The sequence below is a fragment of the Penicillium riverlandense genome (assembly GCF_028828495.1).
Source record: "Penicillium riverlandense strain IBT 135883 chromosome Unknown utg000008l_segment0_segment0, whole genome shotgun sequence".
NCBI classification, from domain to species: domain Eukaryota; kingdom Fungi; phylum Ascomycota; class Eurotiomycetes; order Eurotiales; family Aspergillaceae; genus Penicillium; species Penicillium riverlandense.
In genome coordinates this window covers 630,621-650,493 of record NW_026643199.1, presented here as the reverse complement: position 1 = coordinate 650,493, position 19,873 = coordinate 630,621, and the positions used below count along the sequence as shown (strand labels likewise).

The following is a 19,873-nucleotide window of genomic DNA, read 5'->3' as shown; positions in this document are numbered from 1 at the left end:
TCAATCGAGGCTATGACAAGAACGCTCGGATCGGGGAAGTTTTTATTATTCTCCAACCATCTCATATATACTCGTTGAGCTGCTCCCCGCCTGAATCAAAATCGCTTCCTCTATCCATTCACCTTGTTGATCATCCACCTTAGTTGACTACGAAGTCTGATCCCCGCTCATTTGAAATCGCATGTTGCTCTATATTCTTCTCTTCTACACCCTCTTCCACAACCCCACGCACTATCTTCCCCACCATCAACTCAACATCAATAATCCACCCGTCCAAAAGAATGTCTTCCACCCCCAGCCCAAGCAAAACCACCCACCAAACACCACGCGAACTCGCCGCCGCAATCAAAAAGAAACAAGAAGAAGCCCTCTCAAACCTTCAGCTAAACAGCCTCTCCATCGTCCTCTACATCCGCGCCGATCCACCGAAACCAAACGACTTCCACTGGGCCTACTATTTCCACATCAAGCCTTCCAGCGGTGTGAAGTACCATGTCTCCAATCTCAGCGGCGGCTGGTTAGCTGAGCATGCATCCAAGAGCGCCATCTTCAAGGAGGGGTTTCTCTGTGCGCTAGTTCAGATCGCGACTGTTCCGGAGGAAGCACATGCTCGGCTTGATGAGATTATGAGGTCGCATGATGGTGATATTAACTCTATCCCCGGTATTACCTGCCGCGTATGGTTGTTCGCTATTCTGAAGAAACTTGTCGATGAGGGGATTGTGAACTGTCCTTCCATTGAGGAGCTGCAGGAGGAGTGTATGGAGATCGGGAATCGGGTTAGCTTGGATGCGGCGAGGAATGTTCAGCCGCGGCCGGTTGTTAGGTCGAGGTTTTGCAACTGAAAGAAAGGGCAGTTTATTTTCATCACGGGGTTCTATCTGCAGTGCGCTTTGTTTGCCTCTATTTCTTTGGTTCTTTGAAATGGCGAGTCCCATTGATCAATGCATCCGCAAAGTCCGAGCGAGTCCCTGCTCTTTCAAGCGTCAGAAGACCCTGAATTGTACACCCTCTCGGCGAAGAAATGCTCTCCCGCAAAACCGCAGGGTGAATACCCGATTCCAGCGCCGCAGTCAAGCCTTTCAGGCCTTGCAGAATCATCTGCATGGCGTCTGGCCTCTTGATCCCCTCTGCCACAGCCCCGTCGAGCAGTCCCTCAATCGGGATGGTCATCGCCGCAAGAGATGCACCGGTCAGCATCGAGCCGACATCGGTGAGCTCTCGAGGAAGATACCAGATCTTGCCCACTTGGTTGAAGATCCACTCCACGATCTCTAGCATCGGAGTTGGCAGAGACTCGTTTGGCGTTTCGATCATGGTCATTGACTGCCGGAACGGCGCTCCCATGTTCGGAATCACTTTCACTATGAAGGGTTCCGCGAAGTCACCCGGTGTCCCGGACCGAATGATATCAGCCAGGTTGTCGGTCGTTTGTCCGCCCAGCATACTGATGACCAGTTTCCCGGCCAGAGCGCCTCTAGTACCCGGGCCACTGAGAATATCCTGAGCCATGAACGGTTTGAACCCGAGGATCACCACGTCTGCTTCACGCATTACCTGGACATTCTGTCCATGAACAACTTTAACGCGCGATTGATGCTCTGCCGGAATAGAGCCTTTCAGTTTTTCAGCAGAGGCCTCTGACCGCGTGGTTGCGATAAAGTCGGATATGGGCTGAGGCTTTTCTGCGTTATTATTTGTGAATGCGGCATCCAACACCCCCTTCAGCACTGCCCCGCCCATGTTCCCTGGACGCCATTAGCATCAATTCCGAGTTTGGCGTCATTATTATGCTTACCACATCCGACAAATCCGACTGTTTGGTTTGATAGAGCCATTTTGCTATTTTGGGGATATGTGAAAGAGAGAGTTGTCTGGAATGCGCAAATGCGCTGAGTCAAGCTCCTGTGGATTCGGTTGGCCTTCCCGATGACTCGGTTGGGGCTGCCGGCATGCTGTTTTTTCTCTTTTTACAAAGAACGAGATAAATCGATTTATAAAAGAATAAAACAAAACTCATTCCTATTGCAACTTTGGACCATTATGCTCTTAATATATCGCCTATATCGTGCTCTGTTTGCATAACTTGACCCCCGAGACGAGATGCGGGGATCATTATCGAGAAATGGATTCTCCTCCGACAAAACTCCGACCCCGCCCGGCTTCCTGGTAGGCTTCCTTCTTTCTACTTGATGCATATTCGGCCTTGAATGGGTCACCGTTTCAAAACCGCTGCAAAAAGGCGGTTTTAGACATATATTTGTCGTCTCTATAGTTATATATATATATATACTTATAATTTTTTTTTCTTAAATTTGACACAGGGACAGCTCATGGCGGTGGTGGATATGTTGGATTCTGACAGTGTCGTGGATTGGGCCACCTTTGCAGGTAGTTTACCACCAGTACTCAAGAACTAAGATCTAAAGTTGATTCCTGTTGAGAAAACTAGCCATGGCTAGTATCTACTCACATCGTCCACGAGCATCCCATCCTTAGGCTGCACATGGCTTAAGCGAGCTTCTATTACAAAGTGCCTCATTTCCACGCAGCATGTCACGAATGCTATGCCGTTCTGCAAGGGAAGACAACATACCAACTGGGCGTCGGGCCGACGGACCTCCAATTTAATGTAAAAGGCGAGCCGTACGGAATGCGGTTAACTGTTCAGAAAGGAGATGTTTTTGTGTTACCTGTGTGCGTTATCTCATCGATCTATATAACTTGCCTGCATCTGACCAAGACTCCTGGTGTTGTTTAAATTGCAGGCTGGGATCTGCCACGCCTCCCTCGAGTCAGAAGGAGATTATGAACTTATCGGACTGTACCCAAATGTAAGTGTTCGATCTTTCCACCTGTTGCAAATCCCGTGTCTGATATATTTGTGAGTTGATAGGGCCTTCTAGAAGCGACCGGTCATCGATGTGATATGAACTATGCGATGAAAAGCCCAGAGGAGACGGCGCGCTTGCTGAAAAGTGTGACTCCGTGTCAATTCCACCTTTGCATCCCTTGTATGGGCTAGATTGGCCGTCGCCGAGGGTTTGGAAAGAGGCAGCCAAGAATGCAGTCTCTGGTCGGATCCAGGCTAGGATGTGATTATGTCTGTGTTTATAAAATTGTCGACTTTTCAATATTCAATTATCATGTGCCCTCAAAATCAAGGCCAATGGCTTCTGAGACCTCGGTACAGATTTTTAGTTGGGTAAATAGTTGTGGCCTGGGGTGTCTAACCCTATAATTCCAAATACTGGTTTTGTCTTTGTTTGTGATAGTGTCGTTATCACCTCATCACATCTCCACTGCAGCTCCATCCCTGTCATCCAATCACACCAGTACGTGATTCCGCATCCTTGTCCGAACTATCGATCCGGCTCAGATCCAGACTCCGAACAAAATAAAGATCAGTGCGTGAATTCTCCGATGTCGCGATTGATGCCCTGGAACATTCAGATTTGTCCATTCTGCGTCCAGGAATACGCCAGCCAAAGCGATCTTTGCGGACATCTGTTATTCTATATCGGTGAGCACCGGCTGCCGGCCGATGGGATCCACGATGTCCTGCAAATCAATCAGCTTGTCCGCCTTCTTTCACCTTGCAAGAGATATCGATGCCCAACATGCTACCAAGTAAGCAGTACGCGCTGGCAGTTTATTAAACATGCTTTCTATGAACGGCGCTGTGGATTACGAGTCCGAAATTGGCGGAAATATCGTTTCTCAATCCCTGTCTCTTATGAAAAGACAGTTTGGCGGAGTTTTCTATTCCTCCGTCTTCCTATGGGTGCGTGTGCCTTTCTTTTCTATTACTTCATATGGTCAGAGAGACCTTCTGACGTCGCAACTAGAGATACGGAGGATTGTCTACGAATATGTCCTGTGCTTCGAGGAAATAGTATTCACTGGTGGTATCCGCACAGCATGGATCACACCCTATCGTAGTGGGCTCTACCTGCAGCATAACCCCACAAATCACCCCCTGGCGATCATGTCAACCAACCACCAGGTCTACGAGGAAGCGCGGCAAGTATTTTACGGTCTCAATAGATTCGCCTTTCCGTGCCCGGGGAGTCTGCCTCTCTTCTTAGTAGGGATCGGCCCGGAAAATGCCGTGCTTCTTCGTTCGGTACGCTGGAACATCCGCGGATACCAAGAGCAATACGAGGAAGTGGCTGAAAAGATCCGCGTTTGTCTGAAAGAGAACCCGGATACATTGAAATCCGACTTCTTCATAGACAATCTAGTCGCAGAACCGCGTGGTGACTGGAACTCCACCCGGCATAGAATGCGACCCAGGAACACCGCTGATGCTTTGGATGGGCGCGAGCGATGGAGTATCTATGCCAGATGGCATAGATACAATATGCACGGGCAAGAGGTCTACGGCCAGGCGCTGGTGACGTTCGAGCTCTGTGTGGAACAGTATGCATAAAAAGATCGGTTCTTTTTGGTAGACTAATCTGTCGCTCCGAGACGATGTACAAGACTAGTAGATTCAAATCAAGTATCTCTTCTGGGCAGAACCCTTCTGGGGCACCATCATTATTTGGAATATGGATTAAGCCAATCAGCAAGCGAGATGGCCGGAAATTGGCGGGAGACAGTTTCCATAACTAAATTTTGGATCGGGCCGCCTTAACCTTATTTAATGGATTGGCGTGGGGCGCGTGGGAAGGTAAGTTCCGAGAATCGATAGTTTGCCAATAGATCCCCTGCCAGGGCGTGTCAATCGCCCGCCTCCTGCCCGATTTTGAGTGATCTACGATCGATGCTCTCGATCGGGCCAGGTTCGGAGCTAACATGGTTCATCTCGTGCGAACGATCCACAGGGGAGGCTGAGTCTCACAAGACCATCTATGTATGAGTTAAAAATGCTCATGGTTCCCCGTCACCATTTGGACTGTCAAGCGCTATCCAACTTCGTCACTCTCTTTAAGCCCTTCTTTTGACCATCATCATGGGATCTGAACTCGGAATCACCGCCCACACGAAGCCCGGGCTGGCAATCACCCCCGTGAGCATCTGGTGGGTATGCTGGGCAGGTGTCTGGACGGTCTGCGTCGCACTAGGCATGGCCTACCTGATCGTTCACCGCAACACCCCTACGGTCCGGATTCGAGGCTTGGGGCTGTCACTTTCGGCCGTCGTGCTTCTTCATATGTACTGGGCGTCTGTCCAAACCGGAGTCATGATTGGCCCGGTGATGCCTGGAGATGCCCAGTATTGGATTATGGGCACTTATTTGCCTTGTGGCATGGCCCTCTTCCACGCTTCCAACAGTCGCTTCCTCCACGTTGCCAAGCTTCAAAAGAAATATGTCCAACCACGCAACAGCGTTTGCGGCTCTCCTTCACAGCGCCGTTCCTTGATCAGCCGTTTCCACCGACTCCCCTATACCACAAAGACTCTCATTATCGTTGGTATCTTAATGGTCGTTCAGGTGCGATACGTACGCTTCTTGTCGAGTAGGCCTCATCTAACCGGTTAGCCAGATATTCCTCACGGTCCTTATGTATCTAATCTCTCGCAAATGGCATAGCTCCTGGGGTATTCCCGGAACTGAGGTTCACGGTACCCCAATGGAGAAGATGATGGAGCAGGGCACAGGGTGGGAGTGGTAAGAGAAGCCCTCATTCTATTATGAATGTTGTCTAACAAGTATACAGGTGGCCTGGTGTATTTTCGCAGTTCTTCTGGTCCTGGCTCGTTGCCCCCATCGTTCTTTGGAAGTCTCGCAATATTCACGATACTCAGGGCTGGCGAGTTCAGACAATTGGCTGCGCAATTGCTGGGTGAGTACAAAACCACTGCCGCAAACTCCTCTCTCTAATGTGTTTCGCAGCCTCCACGCTACCCCCATGTGGCTCATCAGTCTCTATGTTCCCGGCATGGCGCCGGTCAACCAGTACTGGATCCCTCCTCAGTGGTAAGCACCCCCACATCTATCATTCCTTGCTTCATGAAATAACCCGGTTACAGGATCTGTCTCTCTGTGATCTTCTTGGAAATCTTTACAATCTTCATTCCCTGCTGGGAGGTTATGCGCCGCCAGACTCTCCGTCGGGAGACGCTCGACGCAATCGCTCAGTGGGAAAAAAGAAACCAGACTTCGGACTCTGGGGCCAAGTCTCTCGCCTCTGGTTCTACTATGGTCGAGTCCCTGCTGTCCGGTCGAAAGTCCAGGAAATCCGTCAGGACTAACGCCTCCGACGAGAGTATCCTGACTATGAGCGCACTTGAGTACGTTCTTGAGCGTAACCCGGGTCCCCTTCAGGAATTCTCTGCCCTCCGCGAGTTCTCCGGAGAGAATGTTGCCTTTCTTACTGCCGTCTCCAATTGGAAGAACTCGCTGCCCCCTTCCGTCCGGGATGGCACTGCTCTTAAGGACGGCAACTCCAAGGATCTGATCCGAGCGCATTTCAACACGGCTTTGCACATCTACGCCGAGTTCATCAGTCGCGAGCATGCCGAGTTCCCTCTGAATATTGCTTCCACAGACGTCAGGAAACTTCAAAACACCTTCGATAACGCTACTCGTATTGTATACGGCGAGAAGGACGAGCCGAACCCCGTCAGCCCTTTCTCCGCCACCTTCCCCGTTGATCCACCTCTGTCGCCCAGTACCTCAACAACTTCGGAGAAGACACTGAACGTTCCAGAATCCGATGCCATCAAAGACCTCGTGCAGTACTGGGGCGAAGTTCCCGTGGAGTTTGATGGTTCTGTCTTCGACAGCGCGGAACACAGCATTAAATACCTCGTTCTCACCAACACATGGCCCAAGTTTGTCAAGGACCCCAAGACCTGGGGTGGACAGGTTTGAGATATCATGTCACTCGTCCTTTATCTCTGCCTAAGGGGCGCTATTGTTGTATATTCATTGGCCACGTTTTATACCCCTCTTTCGGTCCAGCCTTATGATGAATTGCCACTGGACGCTAATAACTTTCTAATGTGGAATAAGCAATTATGGACATATCTATTCTAATACATTCAAGATCATGATGCTATTTAAAAGACCACACTTTCTGCTGTCAACTCCATGTTAACCAAGTATGATTGACAGAAATCATTTTCATCATGGCATCTCCGATGGCAAGCCAGGCACTGGATCGACACAGCGTGGAGTCGAGGCTAGCCCGAACTGGGATAAGGCTACAGCATCCACTCCCGTTCTCGCCCGCACTGATGCGCCTGTGCTGACTCCCGGCCAATAACAGTGGGGCTTCTGGCTGATCCTTCCTACTTCATGCTTCTTTTTTTTCTTCTTTGCTTCTTCTTCGACCTTCGGTGCTGCATATCCATGTCGGCCTCTGTTCTAGCCCCTGTCCAGTGTCCAACATTTCTGTATTCCTTCGCATTGTTCATCTATTCCTTCTTGACTGCCCCACTTTCTCATCGTCATCCCTTGATCCACCGAGATTCGTCCAAGCGCCGCCTCCGAATGAGAGCAAGGGTTTAGATCTTCTAGTCCCAGTGGATCTAGTTTCCTTGGGGTCCCTTCGTTTGTGGCGACTTTTGTGTGTGTGTGTTTCACCGGACTTGGCGAACGCGCGGTTTAGCTTGGGACGGACTGACTGACGGATATTCTTATCTCAGATAGATCTTCCCTTTCAGCTTATCTCTACTCCCACCTCACACACCACCACAACCACTATGCCTCTGACAATCCTCTCAGCGTCCCAACTGAGAACCTTACTGCACTCCCTCAACCGCGATGAGATCGTGGATCTACAAAGGCACCTGGCCGAAGCACTGCGGGAATACTCAACCGGGTCGCAGGAGCATGGCTGCTCGGCAACCTACCAGCCCCAACGAACGGCCATCACCCGCCAGAATGGCTGCACCACGCTCTTCATGCCCGCCAGTACCGGCCATACCATCGGCATCAAGATGATTTCCTTGCAGGATGGAGGCGATGCGGGGTGCGCGGTGGACAAGAGCAGCAGCTTTGACAGTTCCGAGGGGGATCAGTCGTCATCGCGGTCGCGAAGCATTCGCAGTTCGGTGATCTCACTGTCCTCCGACATGAGCGATATGTCGGTGGGCTCGTCCCAGGAAGACAACAGCTCTAGCCCTACGGACACGACCCCGTCGGGGGACAGTAGCATGACCTCGTCCTTGATGACCGGGTGCGTCAACCAGCAACCGGTCGCGTCTAGCTCATCCAGCCTCTCCGACACTATGGGCGCCTGGCCAGGAGTGGGCACCCGCGATACCTCGCCGCGGGGTAGCGTGACACTACTGGACGGAGAGAGCTTGCCCTTCGGCCTCATCAACGCCCACGAGCTGACAGCCTTCCGCACGGCGCTGGCCTCGCTGCTGATTTTCAACAAGCGCAGAAAGGTGCGCACGCTCTTAGTCTTTGGGGCCGGCACCCAGGCCTACTGGCACATCCGACTGGCCTTGGTTCTACGAGGCGACGAGATCGGGCGCGTGTACATCTTCAACCGGTCCTTTGACCGCGCCGCCAAGCTCCTGCGCGACATCTACTTGCCGGAGAACGCCGAGTGGCGACGCGACGTCAAGTTCTCCGCGATCAGTAGCGAATTCGGCGAATACAATCGCATCCTGAAAGAGACGGTGCGCAAAGCCGACGCCATCTTCTGCTGCACCCCGTCGATCTCCCCGCTATTTCCAGCCGAGTTCCTGACCTCGCGCGAAGGGCGGCAGAAAGGCCGTCTCATTAGCGCGGTGGGTTCCTACAAGGCGCATATGGCTGAGGTGCACCCGGATATCCTCCGGGATGAAGTGCTTGTGACGCCACCGCATCGGCACTTCCACAAGCATACGAAGCGCAGCGGGGTCGTGGTGGTGGACAGTCTGGACGCGGCGATGAAGGAGGCCGGCGAGATCATCCAGGCGGGCATTCGACCGACGCAAGTGGTGGAGCTCGGCGAGCTGCTCATGGTGCGGCAGGCCTCCCAAGCCAGTCAGGAAGACACGGCGGACGAAGAAAAGAGCCTGCGCGAATGGGTGGAGCGGGGCAATGTCATCTACAAGAGTGTTGGACTGGGACTAATGGATCTCGTGACGGGCGGCGATCTGGTACGATTGGCACGCGAGAGGAATCTGGGGACGACGGTGGATGAGTTTTGATTTCTTGATTGATACCCGGATCATCATTGCATAGTGCTAGGTGAATAATTAATTACTGTTGCTGTTGCTGGTCACTGCGTCATCGGAAGGGCGGGGCAGAAAGCAGAGCTGTCCAGGCTCGAACTTCCCGTTCTACTAGGAACACTATACACCCCCCCATAGACATGCGACACTCTACCTGCCACCTGCCCAATGGCCTCACATTCACCGTCGCCCCAGTCTTCGGCGGCGTCACCTTCAAGTCCAACGAGCTGAATCTCCACAACTCCGTCTTCCCGCCCGGATGGACCATTATAATCCACAGCGAGAAGCTCGACCGCAGCTCCCACGACTCCGACGACCCGGACAATTTCTCTCGCTTCAAAACGCCCACCCTAAACCGCGACTGCATCTATATCTCGTACATCGTCAGTCCGCCGTCCAGCGAGTTCAAGGCCCCCAGCTCCCCCACCCGCCAGATCGCCATGATGCTCTGGGCCACGCTGTGGTGGTACTTCCACGAACCAGAACCCGACCTCCGCCTGGAAACCGAGGCCTCGAGCAAGACACCCCACGACGCGCGTCCCAAGGGCGACTGGATCGTCAATATCAAGCGCGAGGGCATCTTCAAGGGCCGCAACCTGCTCCAGAAGCTCGAACGGATGGGCTTGATCGCCAGTCAGGACTCATCAGTGGGTCTGCAGCCGGTCGAAACGCGCGATTCGTCCAGCTGGGCGAATATGTTTGTCAGTCGGCGCAGCTTCTGGCAGCTTGACCCGCGTCTCTTCCTGTTCACTCTCACGCCGCGTGGAGCGGCGCCCTCGCCGTCTTTGACGCCCTTGCAGTCCCGGGCTTGTTCGCCTCATCGCGCAACGCCGTCCCCAACGCGGGATGGACTGCCCGCCACATTGGCGCCGACGGAGGCGACCTTCCACACTGCGAACGTCGGCTCATTCACCTCCGGTGGTCCGTTTACCTCTGGCAGCCACTTGCCTACGTACTACCCGCCCGCACCCACACAATACACATATTCGAATGGAGTACGGCACCCGGTCCGCCCCAAACCGCCACACCAGGGCGAAATATTCTACGTGCGCTACATCATCAGCGTGAGCCAGTACCTCTCGTTCCGCGTTCCGTTCCTACCCATGACCAAGCCCGGAGCTGCCCAGACCAGCGGCAGCGGTGACAGTCGCCCATCTACGCCGACCATCTCATCGGTAACAAGCGTGGAGCAACACCTCAGCCACGACGGCTGCTCAGATCTGGATACGCTGCACAGATGGATGAACGACCCCCGCGTCGAGGCAATGTGGGGAGTCGGTGGCCCGAAAGTCGAGCAGGAAAAGTTCTTGCTTGCCAACTTAACCAGCAAGCACAGTTTCCCCGTCATTGGATGCTGGGATGGGAAACCATTTGGGTACTTCGAGATCTACTGGGTGAAAGAAGATCCGCTGGGTCGATTGCTGGATCGGGTGGATAACTATGATCGTGGCATCCACCTTCTCATCGGCGAGCAGGAGTTCCGCGGTCCACACCGCGTTGGCGTGTGGTTGAGTGCACTGGTACACCATTGCTTTTTGGCGGATATGAGGACCGAGACGGTGTACCTGGAGCCGAGGGTGGATAATGCCAAGTACGTTTATTCTTCTCTATTCTATTTCGTGTGTGACCAACTAACCACCCCGGCAGGATAATCAGCTATCTGCAGGAAGCGGGCTTCTACAAGGAAGGAGAAGTCAGTTTTCCGCATAAACAGTCCGCCGTCATGAAGATCCGGCGAGAATATTGGGAGGCTCCAATGTTGTAGTTTGGCGGGAGGGTGGTTATATTGATTGCATAACGAGATTATCATGAGTGATGACCTGCATTGATTGATGGCTTTTTGAATTTCTCGGGCTTGTTATATTCTTTTTTTGTTTGGCCAGGTTTCTATTAAGACATTCAATTTCTTACCCGATTTGAAGAGAGGGGGATTTACCTGTCTGACTGTCATCGCCACTGTATTACATACTGATCTCTGATCTGCCATCCGTCGGTCTGTCTGTCCGTAGATATACCCGAATGGATTTGCATCAAAGGTTATTGTGCTTTCCATGAGAAGAGATATTGAAATCTATTCTTTCTTGATTGCAAGATTGAAGCTCAAGCTTCAACCATGCTTTGTAGTGAACCAAAGATAACATTGCTACTGCCTCTCCCAACCAGTTCATGCTGTATATCTTCGCCAGCTAAATAGCTATAGTGGATCCCACTCAAATCTCGGAGATCGTCTCTTCCCCGCATTCAAGTCGGTGATTCTCGGTCGTGAAGAACATTAAATAAACCCTGCGTATTCAACAACAAAGCCAAACGGAAACCAGTCCCTATCCAAAAAAAAAAAAATGGCCTCAATTCTCACAAAACTCACACCCCGCGCAACAGGCAAAATAGCCCAAGTCACAATCTCCCGGCCCGCAAAACTAAACGCCCTTAACAGCGCTCTCATAACAGCCCTTCCCCAAACCCTCTCATCACTCACAACCAAAAACCCGGATCTCTTAGCCGTCATTCTCACGGGCGCAGGACCCAAGGCATTCGTCGGCGGCGCGGATCTAGCCGAGATGGCGGCCCTGGAGTCGCCGGCCTCGGCGCGGGCATTCATCACCCGGGTCCATGGTGCGTGTGATGCCGTGCGTGAATGTCCGATTCCTGTTATTGCGAGGGTCAATGGGTTTGCGCTGGGTGCGGGATTGGAATTGGCGGCGAGTTGTGACTTGAGGGTTGCGAAGGAGGGGGCGGTCTTTGGGATGCCTGAGGTTAGTACTATGTCTTTGATATTTTCTGCTATTTACTGTATTGTGTTGGAAAAAATTTCAAACTAATATGAGAAAAAGGTCCGAGTCGGCATCCCCAGCGTCGTAGAGGCAGCCCTCCTGCCCAACCTAATAGGCTGGGGCCGAACACGACAACTCCTATTGCTAGGAGAAAACATCAACGCCTCAGACGCGCTGCGCTGGGGCCTCGTGGAGAAAGTGGTTTCTGACAGCGAAACAGAGCTGGATGAGGCTGTGGAGGAATGGGTTCAGGCACTGGAGAAGAACGGGCCGTTGGCTGTGAGGAGGCAGAAGGCGCTTATGCGGAGGTGGGAGGCCTTGTCGGGGGTTGATGAGAGTGTCAAGGAGGGTGTTGATGCGTTTGGGGAGGCTTTTGCGATCAAGGCTGGGAATGGGGAGACGGAGACGGAGCCAGGGAGGATGATGGGGGAGTTCTTTAGGAGGAAGGAGATGATGGCGAAGGAGAAGGCTAGTCGAAAAATACTACCCGGGTCAAGGCCCGAGAGCGCAACTTAGATCTTCGGGACGAATACCTTCACTTTATATTAGACTTTTAGTCGTACTACCTTATCTATATGGATGAATCTAGATGTGATGAAAGGATAGGCGTTAGGTGAATGGGTTAGTCCCTACTCGGTGCCGCACTAGTTCAAGTGTCCAAATTCTATCGTGATCAACTGTATTAGATACTGCCTATATATGCCTAAGATGGCATTGTTTTGTCACAAGTGTTCTAAGGCTCAACTAACGCGTCCGTCTTGAAGGATTATATTGAGTAGCTTCTATAGCACTATGGGAAATGGCCTAAGACAAAGCCCGTGTTAGTCATAGACAACGCATCCTTTCATTACTCAGACCGAATAGAATAGATATACTTAGATGCCGGTGTAAAGCTAGTATATTTGCCTCTATATTCTCTAGACTTGAATCCTTTTGAGGAGTTCTTTGCTGAGCTTAAGGCCTTCATCCGGCGAAATTAGCATGGAGATGCTGGCGTGACATGGTCCTGCCGCGGGGGCGATCCTACTATTTGGGGAGTAGCCGATTGACTAGTACGGGAGGGGTTGGGATGAATCAACTAACTAGGGGCGATTGCGATCAGTCAGCTCCAATACAAATAGTTAGTTATAAGCGAGTAGATCAAGCAAGGCCTTTGTTTTCTCCCCCGGTTCCGTGAGCTTAGTTCCATTGTACCTCTTCTAGAATACATCGCCAATCGTAATCATGGGTCTGCTATTGGGCAGTGATGGGCTCGCCTGGACAACGAAGCTCGGCTGGTTACTTGTCTCGTCGGCCGCAGGAATTCTTACCGCGCTCATGGCCGCACTTGTTCCATATTCCTGGGCCAGCCAGCGACCGAAGAACTTCCCTCCAGGTCCCAAGCCAGTCCCATTCCTAGGCAATCTGAAACTAATTCCTCCCTCCAAGTCCTTTGCACTGTCAGTTACCGTATTGTTTTTGAACTTCCCTGTTGTAGTTCCACGCGACTAATGGCCATGTTGAATGAAGCTTCCACCAGTGGACACAGCAGTACGGCCCTATAATCGGGCTCAAATTCGGACCAGCAAACGTCGTGGTGTTGAATCACTGGAAAGATGTTCAGGAGTGAGTCAAGGTCCCTATGCGTTTGGGCTGCTGCTTACGCTGGTCCTTATCTGGAGGCTCCTCGAGAAGCGGAGCGCAATCTACTCCTCCCGACCCCCGAACTATATCGCCAACGAGCTGATCTGCAAGAACCAAACGCACATCCTTTTTACTCCCTATGGCAGTAGCTGGAAAACCCTCCGCAAGTGTGCTCAAGGTCTCTTCGTGCCTCGTGGGCTCGCGTCCGTGCATCCTATCCAACAGGCAGAGGCCACTCAGACGGCATATGACATTCTCCGTGAGCCTGGCCGATACTACGAACACATCCAGCGATATACCACTGCAGTTATTCTGGCATCCGTGTACGGCCAACGGGGCGAGACCTTCGATTCTCCCAACGTTCAAGCTCTCTATGACGTCCAGAACCGCTTCACTGCGCTCCTGGAGCCCGGTGCAGCCCCACCAGTCGACGGCATCACTTTCCTACAGCATGTGCCCGAGTTTATGGCCCCGTGGAAGCAGAGGGCAAAGCAGGTACGACGCGACCAACGGGAGATATACTTCCGACTATACAACGCAACCAAAGAGCGAATGGCGCGAGGGATTAGAGTAGGCTGTTTCATGGAGAAACTCATTGAGGACCAAGCGAAGAACCAATTAGACGACGAGCACACAACATACCTTGGCGGAATCCTCATGGAGGCTGGCTCTGATACAACATCATCCACTCTCTTGTCGTTTCTCCTCGCCATGCTTGAGAATCCAGTTGCGCTGAAGCGTGCCCAGGAAGATGTCGACAGGGTCTGCGACGTGAAACGATCGCCCACTATTTCGGACTTAGACAACCTACCGTATATCGAAGCTTGCATGCACGAGGTACATACTGAACTTTGTGTCTAGATATGTCTTGCTGACCGCTTTAGGTACTGCGCTGGAGGCCTGTTGCTGCAGGTGGTATCCCACACATGCTCACTCAAGAAGACTCATATAAAGGCTATGTATTCCCCGCCGGCACTATCTTCTTCGCCAATACTTGGGCTATCCACCACGATGAAAACGAATATGACGACCCTAGTACCTTCAACCCCGACCGCTGGCTCGGAGGAAACACGTACGGGACTAAGAGCAGCATAAATATGCTACCAGCCGAACAGCGCAAACATCATATGGCTGGGGTGCAGGACGAAGGATTTGCTCTGGCCAGAAACTGGCAGAGTTTTCGTTGAAAATCAATATTGCAAAGATGGTCTGGGCGTTTGACATCGAGCGAGATACAGCTGCAAGCCCACCCGATATGTCTGTTGAGACAGGTTACGAAGGAGGCTTCTTGGTCTGTCCCAAGAAGTTCCCTCTCAAAATCACACCCAGGAGTGAAAGCCATGCCGCTACCATCAAGAGTGAGTTCGAAGGGATGGAAGGCTTTTACGAGAGGTTTGCTGCTTAGATCAATATATATTGCAGCGGGCTGGCGCCCAGTGCCCACGTAACAGGTTTTGGCCTTACGAACAGGCATTGCAATGGTTGGAGGGCAGAACTCCTGTAGTCTAGATTTTACGATAAAAAAGGAAGTGACCTGGCCAGATTCTCAAGGTCCTCTCAGGCTCGTTGTTGACGTGTTTGCATTACTATGGAGAAATTCTAGTTGCCTTCCAATTCAGTTCCAAGACAGAGCGACCGTGTTATAATGGGTTAGAGATTGTGATTTGCCCTACAATCTACTTGAGCTGATAGTCATAATAAAGACCAATATCATTAACCTCCACCCAGACAATGATACTTAGATACACGTGTAACCCAGCGAACCAAGCGAGAAAGAAACCGAACATCTAAAAACTTCCCAACCCAGTAGTAGGTAGTGGGTGAGACGTATCCAAAAGAAACTGACTGCAGAATGATCAAACACGAGACGAGACCGTGAAGAGAACGCCAGACCAGGTCGTGAAGAATGCAGTATAGAGAAAAGTAAGAAAGACATGTCTAAATCGTACACATGGCGCCACGAAGGGCGGATCATAGATCGTTGACATGAGGCGAACGAAGGGTATTGTCACAGGTATAGGTAAAGAAAGAGAGAAAGGAATAGTGAAGGTAACGGGTAACTGTAAGGATAAAGAGATAGGAAGAAGATGAAGAGGTAGAGAAGAGAAAGGTAATCGGTGGAATAAAGAAGGGAATAACGACGAGCAGGTGGGAAGGGTATGAAATGCGTATCAACGATGAAATGCTTTTGCTGAAAGACAAATCAGAAAATAGCGAGAGTGGTCGTCGACGAGAGAGAAAGCAAATGTACCTGACAGCGAGCGGAGCCAAGCACACGTGGATAGATATTAAGTCGACAAGACGAGAAAAAAAGACCAGTCGAGACCGGCTCGACAGGACAAACTAGTGAGGACGGCCAATCCGGCCGTAGGAGCCAGTAGCAGAGGCCAGGAATCGGGCAACAAAGCCACCGCCGTGGACGTGGCTGTTGGGCTTCATCTTCTTGCTGGGCTGGCGGGTCGGCTCACACAAGGGCTGCTTGGCTTCCAACGGCCCGACGTTGACATAGCTGTAGCTCAGCGATGATGCCGGGCTGCTGCTGGTGTCGGTTACCATCACGTCGTCCGTGCCGTGCGAGGAGCAGGTGCTAATGCTAGCAGGAGTACCACGCGAGCTGGGGGCTAGACTCGAAGACCGCGAGCAGAGCGAGTTGAACGTCTCGGCGTGCGATAGACCCGGCACGTCACGGATCGACGGCGGCGAGATGGAGCGGCCTTGCCGGGAGGGCGAGCTGCGGTGGCGCATGTAGGGATTGAAACGATCAGCGTCAGCCGCGTTCGTCGGCGAAGAATTGTTGTGGGCACTATGCATGCTGGGGCAAGAGACATGGCTGGGCAGACGACGCGTCGAGATATCGGATCCACGACGGCCGTCGCTGCGGATATCGGCTTTCTGGCGACGAAGCCGGCTGGCGAGCAGATCGGCCGATGCATGGAGACGGCGCCTGTAAGAGAGCATAATTAGCGAATAAGTCTTGAATGAGGATCAATGCAAGAACGTACCATTCGCGGTGTTGCTGCTGCTTCCGTTGCCGGTCCTCCTCGGCTTTCCTGGCTTGTTCGCGTGCTTCGAGCCGGCTCCGGATCGGCTCCAGGAAGGGCTCCAGGTGTGTCAACAGATCCTCCTCTGTGACGCGGGTGTCCCAGTCCAGCAGGAATAGGAGCTGTCGCTCCATCAGATTGACCTCGGGCATGGAAAACCCGAAGCCATCGAAGCCCTTGACGGCCGTATACCGAGCCCAGTGCTTGTTCTTGGGGCTGGAGTCGTTCAGGTTCTTGGCTGCCAGAATGAGGGAGGCCAGGAAGATCCGGTGAACGGTGCATCGCATGCCCTTGGCCACGGGGGGTAGACGGGCACGCAGACGGCCCAGATAGACCAGCGAGCTCATGAGGGTGGGCACCTGGACCTGCGAACGGGCGACCAGCGAGGCAATGAACTGCTCAATGGTTGGCAGGGGAGGAAGATTGTCCAGCGGTGGTGTTGATGGGGGCGTGACCTGCCCGTGACTGACGGTCACCTGCTCACAGCGGATGACCTGCGATGCCTGTCGGGCCAAGTGTGTCACCATCTCGCGAGATACTCGCTGGCCGACAAATTCGTCCAGGGCAGCTCGGTTGAGAGCCAGCGGGGAGTCCATGGTGGACGATGGAGATCGTATAGAGAGTGGTTTATATAGTTGGGGATTGTCTCCCGGGTGGTGGCACAATGTGCTTGATCGTAGAGGAGAGATCGGGTGGGATAGAAGGATGAAGAGAGAGAGAAAAACGAACAAAGAGGCAAAATTCCTGGCCAGCAGGAAGATCTCCGGTCTAGTCGACGAAAAAGAATGCTGCGGTAAGGATAGCGGAGGTTGTCGTGTCAACCCTCTTATCGTCGCGATAGCCCTAACTGAGGATGGCGGGAAGTGAGACAGTGAGAAACAGTCAACACAGACACAAAGAATCAGTCACAGAGGTTGATGGTAAATTAGTTCTGAGGGAGCGACAGCGGATTAAAAGAACCAAGAGCACGAAAAAGGAAATGACGACGGCGGGCATGCGGATGAATCCCGTGAAGAATCTGGGAGGCAGAGGGATAGATATAGGCGTGTGGTATGCGCCGGAGGGGGTTCACTGCAAGGACCAGTCAGGAAGCGGACAAGGGGCTGCATACATAGTCGCGCGGGAGGGAATGCAGTGGAGCTGACAGATATACTATTGTGTCTATCAAACATTGTGCGAGGTATCCCTGGATTCAATTATTTGGTGCCCGTCCGTGGACTTCTCGAGCGATGAACCCGAGCCTCCAACGAGAGTCTTTCAAGACGGTCTTGACAAGATCCTTCTCGTTGCTACAAGACATCCCAGTGAGTCCTCCGCGATGAAGAACGGAACATAATGGGGCCATCACCTTGATCCACCGCTGCTAGGGATCGACGCTAGCTTGGTGGAGTTCAGCGGCAGTAGACACATTTTAGCTAGTGGTTGAGCTACAACCATTTATCGCTGAAACTCGCGGCCGTCTCACTGTCTCCTGTGCGAGACGCGGGGGGAGACGTGGAGTAGATGCCAGCTCAGATTCCTCCCCCTAAGATGTTTCGCGTGGTCCTTGGACGCGGTGTGGTGTCTCGCGCCGAAGGGTGGCAGGGAGAAGGGGGTTTAGGTAACTATTATTTCGGTGTCCTCCCAGACCAATCATACATCTCACACCCCGGAGTCTGTGCACCCTGATCAGTCGCACCGGTCATCGACATAGTCTGATAGCCCGCATGAGGCGAGTCATTTGGTACGAGTCCAACAGCACTAAATTCACTAGAGCCCGTCCGTAGCGTCCGTCACTTGCAGCGCTCATCCATTCTAAAAAAAGAACCCGGTCGGCGTCCCACACTGTTTGTATATAAGCGCCCGTCTTCCCCCGCCAGCGCCTACAACCATCACAACCACAACCAACGCTTGGCTCGGTCGCGCCCCTCTAAACGCTGTTCGATTAATTTTGGTGTTCTAGGCGGAAGCTATTCTTAGAATGAATGGCCTTCCGGTCGGTTCCACAGTCGAGCGGAACGATTCTCGCGTTGAAACGTAGGATACACTGGGTGGGCGTGTCGCGCGACCGCAGAATGGTTTCTTGACAGGACATCGATTGGTCTTTATGCGCTGGGCATTCTAGGCAGCAGTTTTGGAAGAATTCCAGGCCTTGACAGGCAATAAGCTGAAACCGCTTCCTGTTTCATGCACAGGCTGTCGGTTTCAAAAGGCGCTTCATGTTGTTGGGTCGGCGCTTGGAGAGAGTGGTTTGAATCTCAGACAGATTGTTTAAGGCTATTGGTCAAACAGCATGAATATTGGTTCCTAATCTACCCTCTACAATCTGACATCCACATCTCCCTTTCCAGCTCAAGAAACAACCACAGAATAAGCCGAGGTCGTCAGCTCAGCCGTGCCAGTGAAGGGTTCCGTGCCCGCCTGTACGTCTATTAGATACAGACTGGAGCTCACACCGTTGTTCTCCTCGAGGTACTTGAAGAACTGCAGCATATCCCCCGAGTAGCTGGTCACCTCGGACTCCGCCACAAAGCTGTACACATATGTGCTCCCGTTCAGACCATAGTACAGCTTCCAGGTAACGCCGTTGATGGTCGGCGTGGCGATAGGCGAGCCCGTCGATGAGATCGGGCCTGCGCCGCCTAGCGCTGCTAGCCACACCATGATCTCGTACTCGTCAGATCCGGAGGCACTCGAGCTAAGGAACATGTCGTACGAGACGTCGGCGGTGATGTCTGTAGTGGAGTAGCTGTTTTTTTGTTCTAATGTTAGCAACTGGACAGAATCGTTTTTCATAGAATATGTAGTAATAGTTACCTCCAATCCCATGTAGACTCGATGCTGCTGATCGCGCTCAGCTGCTGCGCGGTGAACTGCAATGCAATGTTGGCATAGCTCTTGACCTGGCTGGCACCCCCGGACCACGAGAACGTGGTGTGCCAGGAGATCGTCGAGCCGCTCAGCGAGTCAACGCCTGTGCACTGCGTGCCGGATTCGTCGGAGCTCTGGCCCCAGAGGTTATTATAGACAGTATAGCTACCCGTTGTCGTTGAGTCCCACTGGCCGCAGAAGTCGGCGCGGCGCTGGAGCGTCCTAGTGGGCAGTGAAGTTGCATTGCCTGTAGCGCACAGCGCTAGCGAGATGAGTGACAGAGACGCGACGAAGGATTTCATTGTATTTAAGTTGAGGTTGGCTTTCTTGTAGTGAAAAAATGTGGAATTTTGTTCTATTTTATATCTGGCGATAGGGTATTACGTGCGGAAGTTCGTTCTTGGGGGGTGTTCCGTATAGAGCACGGAGTGGAGTAGCTCTGTTTGATGCCAAGGATCATCTCCA

At 52.4% G+C, this 19,873-nt stretch overlaps 10 protein-coding genes across 10 annotated transcripts; 7 read left to right on the top strand and 3 right to left on the bottom strand.

The window, feature by feature from the left end:
• Positions 1 to 281: 281 nt before the first annotated feature.
• Positions 282 to 845, top strand: N7474_009258 (uncharacterized protein; the record flags this gene model as incomplete). Its single annotated transcript, XM_057200668.1, has 1 exon — positions 282 to 845. One exon carries the CDS (start codon positions 282 to 284, stop codon positions 843 to 845), a length of 564 nt encoding a protein of 187 aa, XP_057048655.1.
• Positions 846 to 903: 58 nt separating this feature from the next.
• On the bottom strand, positions 904 to 1,838 carry N7474_009257 (pyrroline-5-carboxylate reductase; the record flags this gene model as incomplete). The annotated part of the gene is made up of 2 exons (XM_057200667.1): positions 904 to 1,748; positions 1,799 to 1,838. 2 exons carry the CDS (start codon positions 1,836 to 1,838, stop codon positions 904 to 906), a joined length of 885 nt encoding a protein of 294 aa, XP_057048654.1.
• A 1,823-nt stretch (positions 1,839 to 3,661) lies between these two features.
• N7474_009256 (uncharacterized protein) lies at positions 3,662 to 4,432 on the top strand (the record flags this gene model as incomplete). The annotated part of the gene is made up of 1 exon (XM_057200666.1): positions 3,662 to 4,432. One exon carries the CDS (start codon positions 3,662 to 3,664, stop codon positions 4,430 to 4,432), a length of 771 nt encoding a protein of 256 aa, XP_057048653.1.
• Positions 4,433 to 4,957: 525 nt separating this feature from the next.
• On the top strand, positions 4,958 to 6,823 carry N7474_009255 (uncharacterized protein; the record flags this gene model as incomplete). The annotated part of the gene is made up of 5 exons (XM_057200665.1): positions 4,958 to 5,440; positions 5,493 to 5,617; positions 5,667 to 5,792; positions 5,843 to 5,926; positions 5,980 to 6,823. 5 exons carry the CDS (start codon positions 4,958 to 4,960, stop codon positions 6,821 to 6,823), a joined length of 1,662 nt encoding a protein of 553 aa, XP_057048652.1.
• Positions 6,824 to 7,656: 833 nt separating this feature from the next.
• Positions 7,657 to 9,099, top strand: N7474_009254 (putative proline utilization protein PrnX-like; the record flags this gene model as incomplete). Its single annotated transcript, XM_057200664.1, has 1 exon — positions 7,657 to 9,099. The coding sequence occupies one exon, from the start codon at positions 7,657 to 7,659 to the stop codon at positions 9,097 to 9,099; it is 1,443 nt and encodes a 480-aa protein (XP_057048651.1).
• Positions 9,100 to 9,263: 164 nt separating this feature from the next.
• On the top strand, positions 9,264 to 10,888 carry N7474_009253 (GNAT family N-acetyltransferase; the record flags this gene model as incomplete). The annotated part of the gene is made up of 2 exons (XM_057200663.1): positions 9,264 to 10,714; positions 10,771 to 10,888. The coding sequence occupies 2 exons, from the start codon at positions 9,264 to 9,266 to the stop codon at positions 10,886 to 10,888; spliced, it is 1,569 nt and encodes a 522-aa protein (XP_057048650.1).
• A 574-nt stretch (positions 10,889 to 11,462) lies between these two features.
• On the top strand, positions 11,463 to 12,410 carry N7474_009252 (uncharacterized protein; the record flags this gene model as incomplete). Its single annotated transcript, XM_057200662.1, has 2 exons — positions 11,463 to 11,876; positions 11,955 to 12,410. 2 exons carry the CDS (start codon positions 11,463 to 11,465, stop codon positions 12,408 to 12,410), a joined length of 870 nt encoding a protein of 289 aa, XP_057048649.1.
• A 708-nt stretch (positions 12,411 to 13,118) lies between these two features.
• Positions 13,119 to 14,922, top strand: N7474_009251 (cytochrome P450; the record flags this gene model as incomplete). Its single annotated transcript, XM_057200661.1, has 4 exons — positions 13,119 to 13,343; positions 13,404 to 14,370; positions 14,430 to 14,552; positions 14,633 to 14,922. 4 exons carry the CDS (start codon positions 13,119 to 13,121, stop codon positions 14,920 to 14,922), a joined length of 1,605 nt encoding a protein of 534 aa, XP_057048648.1.
• Positions 14,923 to 15,860: 938 nt separating this feature from the next.
• N7474_009250 (cyclin family protein) lies at positions 15,861 to 17,154 on the bottom strand (the record flags this gene model as incomplete). Its single annotated transcript, XM_057200660.1, has 2 exons — positions 15,861 to 16,461; positions 16,520 to 17,154. The coding sequence occupies 2 exons, from the start codon at positions 17,152 to 17,154 to the stop codon at positions 15,861 to 15,863; spliced, it is 1,236 nt and encodes a 411-aa protein (XP_057048647.1).
• Positions 17,155 to 18,889: 1,735 nt separating this feature from the next.
• xgeA (putative endoglucanase) lies at positions 18,890 to 19,710 on the bottom strand (the record flags this gene model as incomplete). The annotated part of the gene is made up of 2 exons (XM_057200659.1): positions 18,890 to 19,286; positions 19,355 to 19,710. The coding sequence occupies 2 exons, from the start codon at positions 19,708 to 19,710 to the stop codon at positions 18,890 to 18,892; spliced, it is 753 nt and encodes a 250-aa protein (XP_057048646.1).
• Between the last annotated feature and the right edge of the window lie 163 nt (positions 19,711 to 19,873).